Source organism: Gobio gobio (genome assembly GCF_949357685.1).
Source record: "Gobio gobio genome assembly, chromosome: 12".
In the NCBI taxonomy this organism is placed as follows: domain Eukaryota; kingdom Metazoa; phylum Chordata; class Actinopteri; order Cypriniformes; family Gobionidae; genus Gobio; species Gobio gobio.
In genome coordinates this window covers 48,249,570-48,272,958 of record NC_137105.1, presented here as the reverse complement: position 1 = coordinate 48,272,958, position 23,389 = coordinate 48,249,570, and the positions used below count along the sequence as shown (strand labels likewise).

At 39.0% G+C, this 23,389-nt stretch overlaps 1 protein-coding gene across 1 annotated transcript in view; it reads right to left on the bottom strand.

The window, feature by feature from the left end:
* Positions 1-677: 677 nt before the first annotated feature.
* Positions 678-23,389, bottom strand: part of cep135 (centrosomal protein 135) — a 37,078-nt gene continuing 14,366 nt past the window's right edge. Inside the window, exons 12-26 of the mRNA XM_079831030.1 lie at positions 20,463-20,615; positions 19,749-19,889; positions 18,867-18,944; positions 14,556-14,707; positions 14,317-14,432; positions 12,121-12,275; positions 11,930-11,985; positions 11,656-11,824; positions 11,440-11,550; positions 9,230-9,415; positions 7,479-7,688; positions 7,177-7,379; positions 3,156-3,260; positions 1,287-1,442; positions 678-1,204 (exon numbers count right to left, since the gene is read on the bottom strand). Coding sequence (XP_079687156.1) covers positions 1,183-1,204; positions 1,287-1,442; positions 3,156-3,260; positions 7,177-7,379; positions 7,479-7,688; positions 9,230-9,415; positions 11,440-11,550; positions 11,656-11,824; positions 11,930-11,985; positions 12,121-12,275; positions 14,317-14,432; positions 14,556-14,707; positions 18,867-18,944; positions 19,749-19,889; positions 20,463-20,615 — 2,013 coding nt within the window. The 3' untranslated portion in view covers positions 678-1,182. The remainder of the gene's footprint in view (positions 1,205-1,286; positions 1,443-3,155; positions 3,261-7,176; positions 7,380-7,478; positions 7,689-9,229; positions 9,416-11,439; positions 11,551-11,655; positions 11,825-11,929; positions 11,986-12,120; positions 12,276-14,316; positions 14,433-14,555; positions 14,708-18,866; positions 18,945-19,748; positions 19,890-20,462; positions 20,616-23,389) is intronic.

Genomic DNA, 23,389 nt, shown 5'->3' with positions numbered 1-23,389 from the left:
GCTCCGTGAGCAACTGAAGTTTATTATACTTACACGTTTTGTCCATCAAGATAATTATCACAGATGAACACAACTTTCATTCATTTTGAAGCCTAATTGCAGTCTCCAGAAGTAAAAAGCTAAAGGCTATAAACGAACTACACCACGGTCGCTCGACTTCACCATCACTAAAGCTTCCCACAACTCTTTCTGGTTTTATCTAAAAAAAATTTCCCGGAAAGTTTGAGTTAGACTCGTTCATAAGAGCACAAATATGAGCATAATGAGGTTGTAAAAGCGACTGAGCTTACCTGTTTGGTGTAACGACGTCTAATCTCCTCGACAGCCTCTGTCGTCTCATTAGCCAATTGTTAGCAAACGGCTTTTTCAAGACACATAACATCTTCAAAACATCACCGAGTGGGGTAATACTGATGTATTTAATGTTGTAGAATAAAACGTGAACGTGTCTTGAGCTTGTGTTCACCACAGACCTTATTTCACCAAAATCCCATTCGAAAAATATTTAATAAATTATTAATTTTACTTCAAAAGATCAGACATTCTTATGAATTTATTTCTACTATTATATAAAGAAAAAAAGAACAGTGACTGATTTATCCTCAAACCAAATGTAATGTCTCTGATAACCAAAGGCAGAAAAATAACTACATGAGTAAGTACACAGAGCCCAGATTATATTAAAACTATGCATGTTTATTAATAAGTTAATCAGTCAACATGAATTCTATTATACATACATAAACATATAAAACAGTTTGGAGTGGTAGTGTGACATTAACAGCCCTGAGAAACATGGAAATATCAACTTTCTGAAAGCCTCTGTGGTCACTTTTATTACCAGATAAAAGATAATTAAATGCATGAAGTGCTACAAAGCTGCCTCATTAAAAGTCCAAAACTATCAAGAACAATAATGACACTACGACTACTGCAATACAAATACTTCCATGTTATTACAAAGTGTAAAACATCAACACATATCGGCTTTGGTGGCATAATTTTACCTTTGACCTTAAATAAATATACAAGTTCTTCCCTTTTAGGAAGAAAATATCTTCTGGACTGATCTCAGAGACATTTCTGGCCCAACACAAAGTTTCTGATTAAACAGGAAATCTTCCACACGGCATCTCTGGTTTATGTCAGCGCATAAAAAGTGATGAACCATTTCCTTCTCCGCTACTCCTTAAAGCTCACACTTCTGAAAAATGTGAAGTTAAACAGGGGTTACTCATATAAGTCATATGGTTATGAATATCACACTGGAGTCCGGCGACCCTCACTTCTCGGACGTCTTGTCGACGGAGCGCTCTGGTGTGCGGAGGATGGAGCGCTCTGGAGAAGCGGGCCGGGGACTCAGAGAGGTGCTGAGAGGGGAAGAGCTTCGCAGTGAAGAGAAAGATAAGCCCTGTCTGCGCATTTCCTGCACCGCTCTCTCCCTACCACAGAAAAACTGATCAACATCATAGCAGGCACATACATGAAAAAGAAAATATTAAATGCATTTAAAGTTCTTTCAATACCAAAATAGTTGGATGTTATTAAAATGTTACTTTTTTTAACCTAATATTTGCCTAATTTAGACTGATGCTTATTAGAGTATTGTGCTTTTAACTTAGCACTATGCTAATCATTAATTTGTCTATGTTTATTGATGGCTATATAGTAGGGGTTGCACAGGCTAGTCGACTTTAACCCTCTGCCATGACGCTTTAAAGGATTAGTTCACTTCAAAATGAACATTTCCTGATATTTTACTCACCCCCCATCTCATTCAAAGTGTTCAAGTCTTTCTTTCTTCAGTTGAAAATAATTTGAGGAAAAGATTCCAGGATTTTTCTCCACATAATGCACTTCAATGGCAACCAACCGGGTTTAAGGTCCAAATCAAAAGGAAGGGCTTCAGAGGCTCTGCACGATCCCAGACGATATCTAGCTTATCTTATCTAGCCATACGATAGGTCATTTAAATAAATAAAAAATAATTTTTTATCCTAAATTGCTCATCTTGAGCTGCTCTGCGGAGCACCACGGATTGAGTAATCACGTCGGAAAGACGTAGGCGGAAGTACCGCCCCAAGCAAACGTGTAAAGACTAATATAAACACTCTTTACCAAAAACACTCCATCTTCAACTTCAAAATCGCCCTTTTTTTGCTAAAGGATGTTTGCATTAGTCTTCGCATGTGCGCTTTGTAAACACGGGGCGGTACTTCTGCCTACGTCTAGCGTGACCTTTCCGACATGACTATGCAATCACTGGCACAAGATGAGCAATTTAGGTTAAAAAGTATATTCTTTTTTTGTTGTTGTAGAAAATGACCGATGGTTTGGCTAGATAAGACTCTATTCCTCGTCTGGGATCGTCCAGAGCCTCTGAAGCCCTTCCTTTGAAACTGCATTGATTTGGACCTTCAACCCAGTTGGTCCCCAGTGAAGTCCATACGGAGAAAAATCCTCAAATGTTTTCCTCCAAAAAAAAAAAAAACTTAATTTCTTTTCGACTGAAGAAGGAAAGACACAAACATCTTTGGTGAAATGGGGGTGAGTAAATTATCAGGAAAGTTTCATTTTGAAGTAAACTAATCCTTTTAGCTTGATGTCGACTGATTGGTTTTGAATGAATAATTCAATGACTCACTCATAAATACTTAATTGTTTCATTACTGGATGAATGAGCGTTTTTTAAAGAACCTCTTGAATGAATGATTCAATGATAAATACATTTGACAGTCTCTTGTCGCCACCTGGTGGTGAAACGATGTAGTCGACACCTCAAAAGGTGATTTACTCTATTTTGATCGCTTCCATAGACATCAATGTTTACATCCGAATTATAAACTCGTCTTCGGTGATAATATGAATTATTGTAAGAAAGAAATAATGATACTGTGTGGTTGAAAAGACAGTTTGTGAAGTTGTCTCATACCTATATATGACAACTGCTCTCTCTGGCTCAGAGGCTGATTCAATTCACTGTGAGCGTACTTGCCAAATAAACATTATCATTTAGGAACGAGATCCCGTGGGGGTTTGAATCGAGATCATGATCTATTACCGATTAATCGTACCGCTCTAGCATGAAGACTATTCCAAATGGTTTGATGACGGGTAGGAAGCTCAGTCGTTTTTTGTAATAAAGCCTGTCTCACCTTTCAAAGCGCTCAGTGGTTAGCTGTCTCTTGAGGACGTCCATTTCTGTCTGTAGCTGAGACACTTTTCCACGCAGCTGAGAAACCTCTCTAGCATGACCAGCCCTACGAATACACACACACACTTTGAGATCTTGAAAGAAAAGGCAAACAAACCGTTATAACAAGTATTGCTTTATAACTCTGCTGGAGAGCATTAAGACATCCTTTATTTGATCGATGTCTGTTTGTTCCACATGCTGTTTGTACCATCAGTGATCGCCATGGCAACTGCACACTTGCACCAGGCAACACTATTGAGAAACTGCTTGTTTTGAGGAAAGCAACATTCAATGGACTCTTTATGCAGCCTTAAAGAGGACAGTCCTCTGTGTGCGCCAAAGACAAATGCTTTACACGGTTCCCTTTATAACAGACTCTTACAGGAAACAATGAGAAACACATTGTATAATTTATATATACAGACACACATATATAGCCCCGTGATGCTTTAGAGCGCTGTCAGTTAAAAACAAACATGTAGTTTGGCCCCCTCTAAATGACCGGGTGGGGCTTGTTTGCCTCCATCGGTTTTTCCAAACGATCCCTCCTCCTTTTCTCTGGACAAGTTGTGTACTGAAGCTCCATGGTCTCCTTTATTTTTCAAATGCATTTTAAATCACCCAAATGCATTTTGCACTACAGCTAAGTAGGGGCCATGAGATCTCGCGAGATTAAAATGTGACGAGATTTCTCGCCGAGTGAAAACTCTCGCGATATCGCCATGACGGAGCATGAGGGTGAAATTAGCATAGGATCTGCCACCGCTACGTTTACGTTACAGTACCGCCTCTACTGTCATTTTGCTTTTTTATAGAAATAAAAACATTTAATTCATTTGGATAGCATTCGCTTCAATTCTGCTCGGCACGGTGTCTGAGCTGCAGCAGGAATCACAGTTCACTGATCACGTGACGTGAGTAAGGTGAGATGATGGAAAGGATCATGGCGAAAGATTCAAGTGTAACCGAGCCTAAAAGAGCCTGATTAACAATGTTCCCTCTAATTTCTTTTCTCGCTGAGCAAAACTTTTCTCTATTGGGCGGACATTTTGGTCACCTGAGCAAAAACATTCTTTACCTGTACAGTGTATGTAAACACACACAAGAAAGTGGTTTTAAATGTGCCATTTCTATTTTATTTAACCATTGATGTAACTTAGTGATATATTAAATAAAAAAACTAAATAAAAAAACTCAATTAAGCAAATTTTACAGTGCTGTTAACTGTAGTCTTCTTTACCCAGAAATACTATTAAAATCTCCCCCAGGACAGTTCAATTCTTTATAATATATAATATAACATAATATAATATAATGTGAAAATAATTAAGCGGTTACACTGAGATGGTTCTTAATGTGTTTTTGTACAGTCATTTATTGGCGACAGGCAGCATTAAACCATCTATATTAAATGTTTGTTTATTGCTTATGAATTTGCAAGATTTTCTATACCTGGGGTTTTCAAACGTTTTAAATGGTTAGTTCACCCAAAAATGAAAATTCTGTCATTAATTACTCACCCTCATGTCGTTCGACACCCGTTAGACCTCCGTTCATATTCGGAACACAAATGAAGATATTTTTGTTGAAAGCTGATGGCTGAGAAAGGCTTCAGATAGGCCTCCATTGGCATTCAGTACATTTACCTAACCCTAACCTAACCCTAACCCTCCGAAGACCCATAAAAGGCACTTAAAACGTTGTTACAAAGTCCATCTCACCACAGTGACTCTACAATAATTTTACGATGCGACGACAATAGTTTTTGTGCGCAAAATAAAATAAAAATAACACCTTTATCCAACTTGTTCTTGTCTTCCGTGTGTGCCTCCACGACGCATGCACGAGAATATGACACAGATCCGGCGTTCGGACACATGACCCAGAAGCGATTTGTTTACAAGCAGAGGAAGACGCGCGTATCTAAACTGTTGAATTCTACATTGATCGTGCTTTAGGTCTCAAAATGGGGTTAAAGTGTGCATTTCATGGATTCCCGAACGACGGATCTGCGTCATATTCTCACGCATGCGTCGTGGAGGCACACACGGAAGACAAGAACAAGTTGGATAAAGGTGTTATTTAGATTTTTTTTCCAAAAACTATTGTCGTCGCATTGGTCTTGGGAGTGTAAATGTACTGAATGCCAATGGAGGCCTATCTGAAGCCTTTCTCAGCCATCATCTTTCAACTAAAATATCTTCATTTGTGTTCCGAAGATGAACGGAGGTCTTACGGGTGTCGAACGACATGAGGGTGAGTAATTAATGACAGAATTTTCATTTTTGGGTGAACTAACCCTTTAATGGCAAGGATCCCTAAACAATCCCCTTGTGAGATCAATTCTTTATTAGGCTTACACTATAATACAATTATAATAGCCTATAATATAATATAAAAACTAATGGAAGTATTTAAACTGATAGTCTATTGTTTAAATGCTTCAATTTGTAAAAAAAAAAAACACTAACTGAAGTAATTAAATCAATCTAATAGCTAAATATGTTCAAGGGAACATGTGAACTCTTTTATAGTTATCTAAACATCACTGAAACCCAAACCACACACACACATCTATTTAAACTGATGTGTGTTACTTTGGTGTTTAGAGTTTGTACGCTACGCTTGTGGTGTGTGTGTGTGTATGTAACTGTAAATGTGTGTTTTGTTAGTGCTGTGTCCCTCATCTGTTATTTCCTCCACTTAATCAAGCCACTCTTCTTTAAAACATGATGAGGTTTTATTCCACGTGTTTGCGTTTCTCATTGCCTCTCATTTTGAGCTATTTGGACCGCAAACACGACTCACTGCTGCGATTCACCTGTAAACCGCATCCACCATATTTCACGTCTGTCTATCGTCTGCGCTTAGAGGGAACATTGCTGATAAAGTTCTTATCTTGTAGAATATGCGCTCAGCACCACCGCTCCCTATACACAGAGTATGTCCGATTGCGAATCGAAAGCGAAAGTAAACGTGAGCTCCCTGATTTGCGCAAATTAGGCGACATACAATAACCTGTCTCCCAATATCAAAGCTCTCTTTCTGTGCGTTCACACCAGACGCGACTTGCGCGAAGTTTGACGCATGAACATTTTGAGTTTCCTTGCTTAATTCGCGCGTGAAATTCGCTTAATTCGCGTGTGACATTCACTACACAACAGATGCGAATTCACGTCATGGAAGGGGCTTCTGCAAGCCGGCTCGTCTCGTTGTGAAATGGCTGACATGGATTGTTTTAAAATACGGCGAATAAGCTCAATTTGCCGGCTTTAACTCGCTTGTAGTCTCAATAGGGTGAAATCAGGGTGATTGGGACACTTTTCCAAGTCATCTCAATGGCAAAAAGTGTCCCAATCACCCTCAAATCACCTAATGTACAGCTCAAATTGAGTTTGAGTTTTAAAGAGTGTTTTTTACAACTTACCAGACTTCTCCTCACTCACTTTCTTCCAAGCAAGATCCTTTTTATACCTGTTTCTATAAAGTACGAAGATGTATCGTACCGCTCCGGGTATCCACATCATTTTGTCCTCATTGTTGTCACTACTAGAGCAAGCTCCTGATTGGTTAACGCGCCGCGAATATCCGCCAAAGTTCAGATTTTTCAACTCACGCGAATCACACGATAAAACGCTCAATTCGCACGGCAGAATGTCTATTCGTGCTCTATTTTGGTCTCTGTTTGCACTTTGAATACTGAGAGAGTACTTTGATTATGGTCGCACTTATTGTTTGCACTTATACTGTTTTTATTCCTATGTTCAATTTGGAATTAGGAGGTCACAGCCTCAATCTGAAGTTCTGGAAGCTCATAATTCATGTACAGTAAGGTCTGATGAGACTCATGTGAAATCATACAGGAGAGAAGTCAGTTGAGTTTGTGTGTTACAGTGCTTATATTGTTGTCTTTTAATGCATATGTTAATTCATTCTCAGAAAGCAGAACTGGCTCTTTTCCTCGTTGTTTTTCGACTTACGTTTTGCTGTCAGCGAGCGTGAGGCGGTCCTTCAGCACTTTGAGCTCAGACTCTTTCTCGCTGGCACTCAGGTGCGTCTGAAACTCCTTCTGTCGATTGGTGGAGAGCAGGGTCTCAAGATTGCGTACTGAGAGACGCTCACTGGCCAGCTGCTTTTTCAGAAGCTCTGTCTCAGAGCGCACATCCTCCAGTTCACCCGTCACCTGGGGTTGATGTTAAAATGTTAGTTGTACATTCGCTCAATTTTAAACCCTTTCTAAAGATGTAGTTGACTGGGAGAATTTTGTGAGTGTGAGTCTCACTCTTTCCAGCTCCATGCTCTTAGATGTCAGCTGGCGAACGGTGAGCTCTTTGCTGGAGTCGAGCTTAACACACAGCTCTCTGACAGAGGCCAGATCTCCCAACACAGAGTCTTTCTCGGCTCGAGCCCCCTGGACCTCCTCTTCCAGACGAGACATTGCCCGTGCCAGCGATGACACCTGAGCTTCATATGCTTGCAGAGCGTTCAAGTGCTAGGAGAAAACAAAGGGGATGAGGCAATGGAAAACATTGAGGGTACGTTTACATGACAATTAAAAAAAAGTTTTTTGAAGTACAGACGACAACGTTGTCAAAACGATTCCCCATTCACATGGATCCACACAACAAAAAAAAAAGCTGTTTTCTGATGCCAGGCCAGTAGTTGGCGATGTAACTTTGTAAAGAAAAACTATGCGCCTATAGACTGAATCAGTGCCCCACAAGTCCTGAAAAGTGAAGTCAAAGCGTCTTGATCGCCCCCAGGTGGCTGGATGTAGTATAGCTCATAAACCCCGCCCTCTCCATGTAATCGAATGGGAGCTGAGACAAACTAAACAATCAAATTACACTTCAAATTAATTTTTTCCAAAGATGGTTTCTGTCATTTTAGGTAATCTTTATCACGCTGATGTAAGTTCAAGTGCTCGTTTTTAAAATAAGTTTGATTTTAGTTAGTTATTTGATGCTATTAAAACGGGGGTGTGACGTCATGATTGACAGCTGTGATTGACAGCTTGAGCAAAGTAGTCACTGAGGCACCAACAAACTTTTTTTGCGTCGGCCATCTTTTTTTACAGTCTATGAACTGAGCATGTAATATGCATGACATCACGGTTTATAAAATTAGCATTTTTGTAATTTACACAAAGACAATACACTCACCTAAAGGATTATTAGGAACACCTGTTCAATTTCTCATTAATGCAATTATCTAATCAACCAATCACATGGCAGTTGCTTCAATGCATTTAGGGGTTTGGTCCTGGTCAAGACAATCTCCTGAACTCCAAACTGAATGTCAGAATGGGAAAGAAAGGTGATTTAAGCAATTTTGAGCGTGGCATGGTTGTTGGTGCCAGACGGGCCGGTCTATTTCACAATCTGCTCAGTTACTGGGATTTTCACGCACAACCATTTCTAGGGTTTACAAAGAATGGTGTGAAAAGGGAAAAACATCCAGTATGCGGCAGTCCTGTGGGCGAAAATGCCTTGTTGATGCTAGAGGTCAGAGGAGAATGGGCCGACTGATTCAAGCTGATAGAAGAGCAACTTTGACTGAAATAACCGTTACATGTGTATATGAACGTGTATATGCACCTTGAAAAACATTTTCAAAAGTTTGTATTTTTAGGCCTCAAAACACATAAAAAGTTATCAGTTTTTAGTTGAAAACAGTGTCATGTAAACAGCCCCTTACGTTGCATTCACACGGGGCATCGGTGGAAGCGCTTCTCATTTACTTTGAATGGGTGATGTCTTTTTGCTGAACTGAATTGTGGGTTCCGTGACTGGCTTTGCTTGCGGCAGAAGTTGAAAAATGTTCAACTTTTCAAGCGCCAATGCAGGCTTCCGTCAATCAGATCGCTTATGCAAATACCCTAGCGCAGACGCTAGCCAACTGCGTTCATGCAACACTGGAAAAGTAATGTGATGGCTGTTGTCACTATGGCATCAAGCTTCAGACACGCCCGCCGTCAAGCATCGACACAGACGCCCCGTGTGAAAGCAGTGTTAGTGCGCTCCTCACTCTTACCTCCTGTATCTCTCTGTCCTGCAGTGAGACTCTCTCTCTGAGGTGCCTGCGCTCTGTGTCGGATGAGAGCAGCTCCAGTCTAATGGAGTTGTTTAGCCCTTCGGCCTGCTGCAGCTTCAGCTCTCGATCTTCTGACTCCGTGTGGATGGATCGAAAACGCTCCAGCATGTCCCTGTTGTCCTGCTCCTATTCACAACATGGATAAAACAGTGTCAGTGCAAAAACAAACTGCACAATAAAGAAGCTGCTAAATGACATATATATATTTGATCTACATTGAAATTTAATTGAATTTAATTCTGCATTTAGCAGAAATGTAGGTTTTTTTCCCGAATTAGCATTTTTATGTATATTAAAGGCACAATAAGTCATTTTCGTCACTAGAGGGCGCTTATTCTAAACACAGATGTAGCTTGATGATGCCTTGATTTCACAGAAACATGGGAATTGTCTCTACAGCTGGTGGAAAAGAACCCGACGGGACTCGGGCAGAAATGATATACATGGATGAGCTAATGTATTACAGATTTATGAGCGTTACTGTAGTGTGAAGCAGGAGCGGGACGAGGCGCTGGAGCTAATGAGAGACGAGCGAACACACGGCTCGAGAACAGTGGAGCTTTTATTCTGTCAGACGAGCGCTTCCTCTTCTTCTGCTCATGTGTGTGTGGGGAACGCAGCGCTGCTTTATCATATTACACACATCTGAGTGTGTGAGAGTGATGTTATAATGCTACTCTGTGCATTCACTCGGCGCTGCTATGAGACACTTGTTCAGTGTTAATTTTGTTGACGAATAATTTGTATCATGATTTTCGTCAACAACCTTTTATCACTGATGAAAACGAGACGATAACTAAATAAAAACTAGTGTTGGATGACAAAAATTATGACGAAAATCAACTGTCATTTTCGTCAACAAATAAAAACGAGACGAAAATGTTCGATTAGGGAAGAGATTCAGTCAGAACTGATGTCCTGTGTAACAGATGTGCACATTTGATTTGAACTGATCTAACCGCTGGAAAACACGGCACTGTTGAGCTTATACAGGCTCACGCATCTCCAATCCAGCGCTCCAGAGCGGCTCAATCAATCAATAGCACACTTTTATGCCAGGCAATTGTTTATGAACTAATGCTGATGAATAATGACAATGTTTACTTTACAATGTTTATATAGTAATATGTTTTAGATGGTTGTAACAATGCATATTTTATCTCCTCATCTGAACTTGAATGAGCAGCTGCAACTGCAACAGAGGCGTAGACATTTCAAAATAAGAGTCCCGGTGTATTTTGAGCTTGTTTATAAATATATATTAGTTTTTGGTTACACAATAAACTAATATTTGATTTCATTCCCATTTAATTTATAGTCAGGAGGAAAGACCAGTATTTGACACATATTCAATAAAGTATCAGGATTAAATTAGTTAACTAAAACCATTTAAAAAATATCTTCATTACTTGAAATTAAATACATGTTAACTGAAATTAAAATAAATAAATAAACAAACTTATTTGAAGCTTTAGCTTAACCTGATATGGCCTACTGACTAAAACAGAAATACAAAGTTATAAAAACTATATAGATGTTTAAAAAAAAAAAAAACAGACAAAAAAGTGAATTGAGGTATCTTTCGTGTATTTTTAATGTCAAAGACAAAATGTCAGTTCAAGTGACAGTCGGTTATGTAAATGCTTAAATGCTTAATGTATTACAATTTAACTAAAATCATTAGATTTTAGGAGACTAAATCTACTGTAGATTTAGTCAACTAAAATCTTATGATATTTAGTCGACTAAAACTAAAAACAATTCAGGTGACTAAAATATGACTAAAACTAAATGGCATTTTAGTCAAAAGACTATGACTAAAACTAAATAAAAATTTGCTGTCGAAATTAACACTGCAGTGAGAGATGGATATTGTCCTGGTTAAAATGGCTGATTTCTCTGGATTTAAGCATTTTTGGAAACATTTGGGATAATGCAAGTACACAAGTCAACAAAATATAACTAGTGATTTTTGGATGTTTTAATAAAAAAATCTTACATAATGTGCCCTTAATTTTTGCATGAAAATAAGTTTGAAAATAATTGGTGGCCACCTGTTGAAGACCCCTAAACAGTTTAATGTAACCGTTTATTGAACAATGGCCTCTTTAATCAAATTGCTGGAGTGTTTTTCCCTCTCCATCTCTCACCTTGGCAGCCATCAGGCTTTCTATTCGCGCAACCTCGGAGATGTACGAGTGAACTCTGAGCTTCAGTTCATCCCTCTCGTTCAGAGCTTCCTGCATCTCTGCGTGCACAGCCTGGAGAAAGGGACACAAGATGTGAGCATGTGTGACGTTCACGTGAACAGGAGTGGGTTTACTTTTGTCATCTGGAAGGTTGGGAAGAAGAAAAACTACAGAAACCTGGTTTTCTCTGGTCATGGTGGCCAGATCATCCTGTAACCTGCGGTTCTCTCTCAGCGCGACCTCTCTGTCTCGACTAACTGCTGAGAGTTCCTCTTGTGATTGGTCCAGCTGTCTGCGCAGGCTAGCGATTTCCCTCTCTCGACTGCTCAACGCCCCCTTCAGCTGACTGAAATACATATCATACAAGACAATGAAGGTCTCCTATTCCATTCCGAAAAGGCAGAAACATCCCATCACTCTGAGAATAATCATTTTATTAACAGACACTTACTCCAAAGAGTTCTCCAAGTCTGTGACCGTTAGCCGGACTTCCAACAGAGTCTTTTCCTGTAGATCAAAACTAACTTTATAAAGCAGTACCACAAAAATGCTCAAGAATGCAACTAGTTATCTTCTCCACAAAATATCTGTATTGAGACCAGGGCTGTAATAAGACATCCTCTCATACTGTGTGGCGAGTACCTTCCTGTGGATCTCCTCCTGTAACAGCACCACACTCTCCGTCTTCTGGTCCACATCGTCCTGCAGGGCGTCTTTCTCTCGGTCTAGAGATGCTATTGTGCTCTGCAGAGTCGCAACCTCATCTTTCTGAGATGAGCCATGTCTACTCAGATCAGCTGCACAATAAACACAACGTTTAGAATCTTCTTTCTACATAACGAATTTTACATCTATTAGAGCTGCACGATTCATTTTTAAAAGATTGTGACCTCGATTCACACACCCACACGAGCTTATTCCTAAATGACTTACTCTCTATTTGTACAAAATGCTGCACATTCATGCAATTCTGGATTTTGCACACACAAGTTGAAAAGTATTAGTTTAAATGTAGTAACGCACATTAGTGAATTTGTCAAATAGATGGGAAGTTGTGCACACATGAATAATTAGCATCAGGCTTATTCACTGGTAGTTGTTTGTGTGTGGGTTGTGAAATGCTTGAAATACGCAAAAACGAAAGTCTCAAAATGCAAATGAATGAAATGAGATCGACTCAGAAAAGATGTAAATGAATGTATATCATCTTTGTTGCATGCACAAATTATGAAACACTAACAAAAATGTCTCTATTTGTACATATTACTGCACATTCATGTAATTCATCATTTTGCACACACAAGTTGAAAGGTATTTGCAGTCCTTCCAGAAAAATGTGGCTTTTTTTTGTGATTGTTGCGGGCAAAAATCCTTGATTATGCGGCACGTTTTCTTAAAAAATGCGATGAAAAATGCAGGATATTTATGCAATTTTATGCAATAAAATTGCGGGAACTTGCAAAAACTGCGGTTTGATGAGAAAGAGAAAAAAAGCACTACATCACAGAAAGTGCTGGAATATTTAAGTTCTCATCTTGTTTTATTGAAGACCTTAATAATGGCTCAAATTTACAAAACATTTAGTCAATCAAGTTCTGTAGCTTTACAAAAGGAATATGCTACAACTTCTGAAAAAATTAATAAATAACTTCCTGTTTTACAGATGTCGCTATACAAAACAGACATTTGAGTGCTTCCAATGCACAAAGTGCAATCTCTTAAAGGGTTAGTTCACCTAAAAATGAAAATTCTGTCATTAATGACTTCCCTTTATGTTGTTGGACACAAATTAAGATATTTTAGTTGAATTCCGATGGCTCAGAAAGGCCTCCATTGGCACAATGTACACTCTCAAGACCCATAAAAGGTAGCCTACTAAAGACGTTGTTACAAAGTCCATCTCACTACAGTGGTTCTACAATAACTTTATGAAGCGACGATAATAGTATTGTGTGCAAAAAAACCTAAATAACGACTTATATAGTGATGACTGATTTCAAAACACAGCATCATGATGCTATGAATCATCGAGTCGATTCATGATTCGGATCGCGTGTCAAACTGCTGAAATACGTGACTTTGGCGATCCAACCCGCTGAATCGACTCATTGATTCATAACGCTTCAAACCGCTGAATCAACTCATTGATTCATAATGCTTCAAACCGCTGAATCAACTCATTGATTCATAATGCTTCAAACCGCTGAATCGACTCATTGATTCATAACGCTTCAAAGCTTCATGATGCTGTGTTTTGAAATCAGTCAGCACACTGGGAAACTGCTTTGCTCTTTTGCTGTTATTTTTGTTGGCCAATGGGAGTTTGTGCTTCATCATGGTTTCACCGGTATCTATGGTTTCTCCACGGGGTTTGAAGCTTTTCGATGAAGTTCGCGTCGGGTAATCACGTCACTTCAAAACGTTCCCATGGCAATAGGCGGAAATGGCGGCTCTTGTGTGAAGTAAACGAAAATGTTTCAACTTTCTGCTAATATATATGACTTTTTTTGCAACGAAAATGCGGGGATTATGAAATCATGATAGCCCCGCATATTTTACACGCGGAAATAGGCAATTTATGCGGCGAAAGTGCGGCGTATTTGAAAAAATGCGGCCCCCGCATGAATATGCGGACTTTGGCTGATTATGCGTTAAATCACGCGATCGCATAATCGCGTTTTTCTGGAGGGACTGTATTTGGTTTAGGATAGCAAGTTCATGGATAATTGTGCATGCATTTGTTAATCATTTTGAGGCTAATTTAATCCCATATACTTCTGAGATGCATGAAAGAAAACAAAACTAGAAGAGCGTGACACTGGTAAGAGAAACACGCACTGATTTTCTCTTCTAGTTTGTCAATCTGTTGGTGAGCTGCCTGCAGTTCATTGGTCTTCACAGATAATCTGTGCTGAACATCTGAGAGAGACTGCTCCATCTGCTCCTGCAGAAGCCTAAACACACACACACACACACAAATGTGAAACATCAAGCTGCTTTATAATTCTGTGGCACATGTTTAAGCCCGACAGGCAGAAATGTCTGTCTACAGGGGTAGTACACAAACACACACAGACCTGAGCGCACAGCTCTCGACTCTGTGATGTGTGGCCTCCTCTACATTCTGCACCAGCACTGCGGACTGAGTCTTCAGCTCCCTCTCAACAGCAACACGACTCTCCTTCAGCACAGCGACCTGAGTGCGCAGATCAGCCTTCTCTCTCTCCAGCTACACACACAGTAGTGCATCATATTAGGATATATTTAGATGAGTTTATGCCACCTAAAACTAACCTCACATCTAGGGCAACATCATAAGTGAGCATTACTTTACCCTGCCCACAAAGACAGCCCTTTGAAGGGTGCATGTGCATTTATTACACTCTAGATTAAATTATATATTACATTGCATTGAAATTCATGTTTAATAATGTTGCAAATTAGGGCTGCGTGATAAATCGCGCTTAAACCGATTTGGCTTAGTGCAATTATGAAACTGCAAAGGCTGTGATTATTTTTTTATGCGCAGTTTGTCAGTGAAGTACCGCTCTGTGATCAGTAGTAAACGCTGCTCCATCTGAAAGCACTGCTTTAAACACCCTTAAAATCCTCAGGTCTCAAAATGAATCAGAACAACTTGTCATCCAGTATCACATGATTATAAACGGCAAATGATTTACTTGTAGTGACCTTGTACAAAATGTCTTTTAAAAGGAACAGTCAGGGGGATTTAGTTGCTCACATTTAGGGGTGTAACGGATCGCAGTTGATCCGTGATCCGTACGGATCACGACCCACGGTTCGGCACGCACGTGACCCGCGGATTTATTGTGCATTTTTTTAAACTTGTGGATTAATCTGAATTGTTTAGCGATCGCAGACTAAAAGACTTTTTCTGCCAATATTGCTTTTTAAGTGATCTCGTTCCTTTAAACTCGATGCTGAGTTTCAGAGAAACACATATGTTCACGTGAACAGGGCATGTTAATCAGTCAACAGTGGCTAGCGGAGAAGTAGAAGAACTTGAAAAGCCTCCCGCATCATTCAAATCGCATGTATGGGAGCATTTTGGCTTCCCCGTAAAATATAATGATGACGGAAGAAGGGTGTGGACAAAACTGTAACAGTATGTAGGCACTGTGGCACGAGAAAGCCGTATGAAAGTGGCGCATACATCGAGCATATGGCATCTGCTGACGCCCGTTTCACAGATACTCCGTTTGCCGTGTGTATTTTTTCACACTGCACGCAGCTTCGGTCCGTCAGTGCGTTTCAGGAGCGCGTGGCCATACAGCTGTGCTGCGATCGTTTCCGCACAGAGTCTATTTTTTGATGTGCTGGCGCTGAATTAAAGTGACAGTGCATCCGCATTAAAACATGTATCGATGCGAAAATCTAGTAATTCCACCACAGATGCATATAATGTAACGTCTAATCGGTTTTAAAGTCAACACATGGCTTTTTGCCTCGAGTACAGCAAGGAAAACGGCCTTTAAGTAAACAAGGAGAAATAATGGAGAGCACCTGTCCTTTCTTGGAGGTGGAAAAACAAAGTTCTTTATGACCTGCAGGATTTCTTGTAAAAAGATTTAAAAAACAAAAAAAGCGTAAGTTAATTTAAAATGTTTGTTATTTTAACATAGTCTATTTTCTGTTTTGCAATTTGCATGAGCAATGTAATATATACATCTAAAGTAGGTATTAGGCTATATAAATACAAAGTAATGAATTCAATAAAACGTTGTTTAAGTGTGTTTTAAACAGAGGTGTCAAAAGTATTCGCATTCATTACTCAGGTAGAAGTATAGATACTGGGGTTTAAAAAGACTTCTGTAGAAGTTGAAGTATCAACTCAAGCTTTTTACTCAAGTAAAAGTGTAAAAGTAACTGGTTTCAAAACTACTTAAAGTATAAAAGTAAAAGTAATGTAAGTGGAAAAAATGCCATTAAAGGGATAGTTCACCCAAAAATGAAAATTCTGTCATAATTTACTCAAATTGTTCCAAACCTGTATGAGTTTCTTTGTTCTGAAGATTGAAGAATTTTTGTAACCAAGCAAATTATATGCAACCATTGAATGCCATAGCATTTTCCCCCTACTATGGCAGTCAATGGTTGCTCCATCTGCTTGGTTACAAACATTCTTCAAAATATCTTCAGAACAAAAACTCATACAGGTTTGGAACAACTTGAGGGTGAGTAAATGATGAAAGAATTTTAATTTTTGGGTGAAGTATCCCTTTAAGGACAAAAGATTAGGCCGCGCCACAGTGCATACCCCACCTCCTCAAAAAAAAAAATTCTGAAGGCCATAATGACTATAATGTTATATTAAAAAGTTAATGTTGAACATTTTTAGATGCACTTGGCTACGCGTTTCAGCCGCATATATTCCCATTGAAAATGAACGCATTTTAGGACAATGCAAATACATTAAAGAACCATATTGTGTACTACTGAGCATTAACGTGTTTCATGGAGTGGAAGATTTGATGACTAGTTGCCTATAAATATTGTAAAGGTGCAAAAAGTCAAAATTCAGAGGCATGTTATCAATAACCATTTTTTTATGTGTGATCAGTGTGGCCAGATTGGGTCAACAATTTCCAGCCCAAAAACCTCACCAAATGTACATTTATATATATTTTTTAAAATGGTTATTGATAACATGCCTGGTTATTGATAACAAGTTTGCACCTCTTACAATACTTATAGGCAACTAGTCACTCCAAGAAAAAAAACCAAAACTTTAACTGCCAAAATAATGTGATATTATTTTATTGCCATACCAATCAATGTTGATAAGTAAGTTACCATTTTATCTCCTTAAAGCATAAAAAAAATCCCAGTAAAACGGTTCAAATATGACTATATGTCCAGGTAGAAACTGTCAAAACAGCAATCCCTTAGAAAAACACAAGATTTTCAATGTCAACAGTAAGAAGCCAATTTACGTGCAAAAAGTGCCCAATATAGAGATTGGAAAAACGCTATGTAATTAACAGGCATTTCACACGTTAATGCACACACCAATGTAAAAATGCGTAATTCATTTATACTGTACAATAATCCGTCAACAAATAAATAACAACAATGCGCATACCCTTGTGTTGCACTTTGCTTTGACAAAACTACAGTATGTCTTTCGTGAAGTACATTGCACATGCACTTAGCAGTCAAAACGGATTAATCGTTGATTTGAACCTCTTTCAGCAGCTGTCGGGGTTGCTAGTTGCAGATGTCCTAAGTGTGTGTATGATGATGGACAGGAGTCACGGTTATATTTAAAGAGTCTTCGAGTCACAGGTGTAATTCACGTTTGAGAGTTGAGTCACTCTCCCACTCTTTACTGTAGATACAACTTACTGTGTATTTATGCCACTGGCATAGCGATCACTGGAATATACAGCTATGAGTTATCGCGCTAAAAACCGGCTAAAGTCATGAATGAGGCTGAGCACGTCTGCCTGCTGATCGCTGATTGGCTGAAAGTGCGGGCTCGTCGCGAGAACCCGCCCTATCTGGCAGCATGGTGTGTGATTTGTGCAGGTGCAGGCGTGATTGATCGCCTACAACCCAATAGGGTGTCAGAACGGTTTGTGTTTATCCTTCTCATCCAACCACAATCAAATTCACTCTGTCCGGATGGCGCGATTTATCTGGATAGTTGTTGTTTTTTTATGACAAGCCGGAATGAAAACATGCCGAAATGGAATAGGAGTAACGAGGCTATTTTTAAAATGTAAGGAGTAGAAAGTACAGATAATTGCTTGAAAATGTAAGGAGTAGAAGTAAAAAGTAGGCTGAAAAATAATTACTCCAGTAAAGTATAGATACTCAAAATTTCTACTTAAGTAAGGTAACAAAGTATTTGTACTTCGTTACTTGACACCTCTGGTTTTAAACATGATATCTATAAAATAGTGTATAGGCCTACAAAGAGAATTGCAATGCTGACAAGTGTGAGAGGTCTACTCTCTCCCGAATGTTGACATCATAATCTCTTTAAAAAAAAAAAAAAGAAGAAGCAGCTCAGGCCCATTTTCACGTCTCAGGTTGTTTTTAGTCAAATTTGATTTATTCAGATGGTTATATATTTATTTTATTTTTGTTAACACCAAAAGTTTCTTGTAATAAATGGAAAGCAAATAAAAAAAGTCTCCTCCCCCTTTTATTCTGATCCGAAAAACGATCCGATCAGTGACTCATGATCCGTAGTTCGATCCGAACCGTGAGTTTTGTGATCCGTTGCACCACTACTCACATTCATTTGGAATAATCCTACAAGTACAGTCCCTTTTAAGGGCAAAAACGTTATTTGGAATTAGCATAACTATCCAGACATGATTAAACACAACAGGTAATGTTCGTGAAACTATGTGTTGTACCATCTCAATAGTGTTCTCCAGGTCAAGCATCCTGATCTCCTCCTGTTCTCGGTCTGTTAGAGCTGAGCTTTGGGCAACCTGCAAACAGAGAGAAAGAGAAAAAGGGACGCTTTATCTTGGCATCTCTCTCCTTAACACACAGCTATACACTCACCCTACAAGTGCAATACAGTTTAGAAGTGCTTTGAGGAATTTCAAACATACGACTCCAACCGCAGAAAACTGCTTGTTCATAATTGGCAGCAATTTATGGTCTGCTAAAAAAAAAAAAAAAACTCGGCCCCACTTAATATTAGGTGGCCTTAACTACTATGTAATTACATAAAAAAATAAGTACAATGTACTTACTGTGTTCATATTGTATTGCAAAAAACCTTTGCTGATATTGAGCTGGGATATGGGTAGAGTTAGGGTCAGGTGTGGTGGTGTGGGTAAGTTTAAGGGTAGGGTTAGGTGTAAGGGAAGTGTCAACTGTGTAATTACAAATGTAACTACAGAAATTAATTACAGATGTAATTACATGCAGGTGTTTTTTAAAATATAAGTACAATGTAAAAACATGTATGTACACAATAAGTGCATTGTATCAAATGATTAATTAAAATGTTAGTACATAGTAGTTAAGGCCACCTAATATAAAGTGGGTCCAAAAACTCATTTACACACACACACACACACACACACACACACACACACACACACACACACACACACACACACACACACACACACACACACACACACACACACACACACACACACACACACACACACACACACACACACACACACACACACACACACACACACACACACACACACACACACACACACACACACACACACACACACACACACACACACACACACACACACACACACCTTGAGTCTGTCTCTAAGCATGTCTCTCTCTGCAGTAAGCCTCTTGAGTTCAGCTTCAGTCTGTTCTCCGTCGTTTCTGATCCTGTGCTGGAGTTCAGAGGACTCGAGCTCTCTTTGGACACGTCTCAGCTCCTCCTGAGTCTATATTTAAAACACATTCACAACTATTCCCAAAGAAAACAGCTAGATGTGCATCTTAACTTAAAGGGATACTTCACCAAAAAATCTAATCAAATCGTTTATCAAGATACTCATCCTGTTCCAAACGTGTTTGACTTTCTCTCTTCAGATGAACACAAACACAGATTTAACAACAAAAATCCATCTGAGAGTCCGTATTGTAAGTGGATAGGTTGCATTATGTGCAACAAAAAGACCCCTGTGGATGAATCAATGTCTTCTGAAGTGAAACGATAGAAGTGTGGGAGAAAAATACTAATATTGACTAACTTTTGAATCTTTAAATGATTAAAAATTCCAGTCAAGTTATTCATGAGTTCACACTTGACATAAAATGTCAGTACGTTGTGAAGCTCAGACTAAAAGTGTGATGTTTATGCCAAGCTCATGAATGTGCTTATGACAGTTGGCAAGTGAGAGACAGTAAATTATGAAATAATTTTTTGGTGGAGTATAACACAAAGTGATGGGTACATGAAGAAGCTTTGGACATCCTGGTTTCAGACAGCAGATGTGTTGCAGGCGGCGTCTCACCTGCTGGTACTGTGAGCTGAGCTGGTCTCTCTCTGCAGTCAGCAGTTTAACTCTGCTCTGGATGTCCTCTATGTGTTTCTCAAAGCCCAGCAGCACTGACTGTAGCTCATCCCTCTCCTTCACTGCACGGGAGAGCTCCGCATCGCCATCTCTCTAGAAATACAAAAAGGTCAGTTTCTCAGCGAGCTTTGACCCAATCATGTGCAATATTGTTATTTTGGTAATTAATGTTTGTCTAAAAGGGGTTCTATTATTCCACTTTTTACAAGACGTAAAATAAATATCTGATGTCCTCAGAGTGTGTATGTGAAGTTTTGGCTCAAAATACCCCAGAGATTAATTTTTTATAAAATTGCCACTTTTTGGGGTGAGCAAAAACGTGCAGATTTTGTGTGTCCCTTTAAATGCAAATGCTTTTAAGAAAAGGGCGGAGCTTGAAGACCTCATGCTCAAGCTCTATAAATGCTCTATAAACTGGATTACGAACAGCTGATACTGATCCGTCCTTGAGTAAAAACTCTGTTCTGTATTGTCCCTTTGTATTGCCTCATTCACAAAGCAGTCTGGTGTAAAATGATTTGCACAGACATAAACGAATTTAGGTATATGGGGGCGCTTTCCTTTCAAAAACAAAACTAATCCACTGCGTCTTCAGCGGCTCTGATATCAGGAGTACATGAAGCTTACAAGACATTTTTGTCGCTCCAGCTGCTCCGGTCTGAAGAAAATGGCGGACAATGTATAACTCGCTCAGGGCGGGGGTCTATGCTAATATGGCAGAGTCCTTCAGCAGTTGTGGGAGGAGCCTGTACAAAGTGACGTCACTTTGAACAGAATTTGTGAACGGCTTGTTCTAAAACACTAGTTTATGGGATATTAAAAAAAAAGGAGTGGGTGTATTTTCATCATCAAATGGGTTTGTGTACACACACTGCCAACACACATTTATGTTCAAACACCATGTAAAAGTGAATTTTGCATAATAGGTCCCCTTTAACCCTCTGGTGCTCTTCGGTCATTTCTGACCGGAAAATGTTTTGAAACGTTAAATATCACAGCTTCATCGGAATGATATGAAACTTGGTGACTTTTCTAGCATTAGGTATGTTAACACACACAAAAATTGGGGTCATGATTCGAGCATGCTAATTGGTCGTTAAAAAAAAAGTAGCGTTCATCGTCTTTGGTCATAAATGACCGACCATAGGAAATGAATGCGAAATCGGCAAAAACACAAAAATTCACTTAATATTTGTGTGTACAATCTACAAATTGGCCACAATGCTGAAAAAAAGTACAGAGCAGTAAAGGGGTGACACTCTAAAACATCAAGAGTGTGATATTGACACATCCACTCACACACACACGCACACACCTATGAAAAACTGAGCCTATGAACCACATTTTGATTTTTTTTAAATCACAGCTTCATCTGAAAAATATGAAACTTTTCTAGCATTAGGTATGTTAACACACAAAATAATTGAGGGCATGATTCGAGTATGTTAAGTGGTCGTAAAAAAATACTCCCACTTGTGCTCTTCGGTCAAAAATGACACCATAGGAAATGAATGGGAAATCTGCAAAAACACAAATTCACAGAAAAAAATCTTTATTTATAACAACAAAAAAATCTAAAACTTTATAATAAATAGAGATTTTTTTAAATATATATTCAAATCCATAAAAAAAAAAATCATTAAATGTGTTCAAAACAGAACTAGGGAATTCTCCATAGAGACCTCTAGTGATTACACCCATGGTTGCATGATTTCTTAAATAATTCCAAAAGAGGGCGCTAATCTGCCTTCAAAAATAAATATTTTGAAGGCCTAGTCTCTATTTTAACCTGAAATACTGCAATAATAATAATAATAATAATAAAACATTTACAAAAAAAATTTGTTGTATAATTTTCAATGGCAAAAATAGACCATCATTATTGCATAAATATTAAAAAATACCATCAAATCATCTCAAAATACAAAATTAAAAAGAAAAAATATTATTGAAGAAAAATAAATTGCATTGGTTTTACTGGGGTGGAGGAAGTTTAATTTTTAGGTTTAAACGAAGAGCACCAGAGGGTTAAATAAAGTCAATAATCCGTAAAATGGCCTCAGGAAAAAAAGCCTTGTTGCAAAATCAGTTATGATGTGTAAAATGTAATAAGGAAATAATGTATGCATATAGTTTTTTTTTAACTGAGCAGCTCATTATTTATTCCAAACCAATGGGTATATTCTTAATTCTTACATCTTATCCAGTTGTGCATCTGTTAACAGTTCAGAAGAGTTATACTGGCATGTTGCTGCATTAAAAGTGCAGAAATTTCAGGAATTATAAAAAATGTACAACCTGAATTTCAGGCCCTGCTTAAAGGGTAACTAAACCCCTGCTCAGAGCTTAACTCCACCCACTGGCAATTTTCAAAAAATGCTGGAAAAGTGGGCAGAGCCCGGCGGACACAGAGGGGATGAACCGAGGGCGGGGCTGAGCGGAGGGCGTGCACCTGAGACCCGCAGTGACGGATTGACTGACAGCTGTCAGACTCGCGAGTTGCAAAGATGGAGAATGACTGGAGTGACGCCAGCTTTGCAACAGAGCGGTCATTTCTCCTACCTTCACCTGAAGTGGAGGAGGGTGGATTGTCTGTAACAGACACAAACCCGGAGCCTTATCAATGCGAGCCGCAGCTCAAACTGCGTTAACTCCCGATGCCGACGAAGCTAGTGAAGCAGCCGCGCAAGAGAACTGACCTAATCTATCTGCGTCCGCGGCAACCACTTGCGTGTCAGAGTTTGAAAGCGCGTCTCATGTATGAAAATTATCTGTACACATGACGGGCGGCAATAATATCGCAAGAAAAGCCTGACGTGTACTGACAACTGCATTATTTAACCGTATTTTCTTCAATACAATGTTAA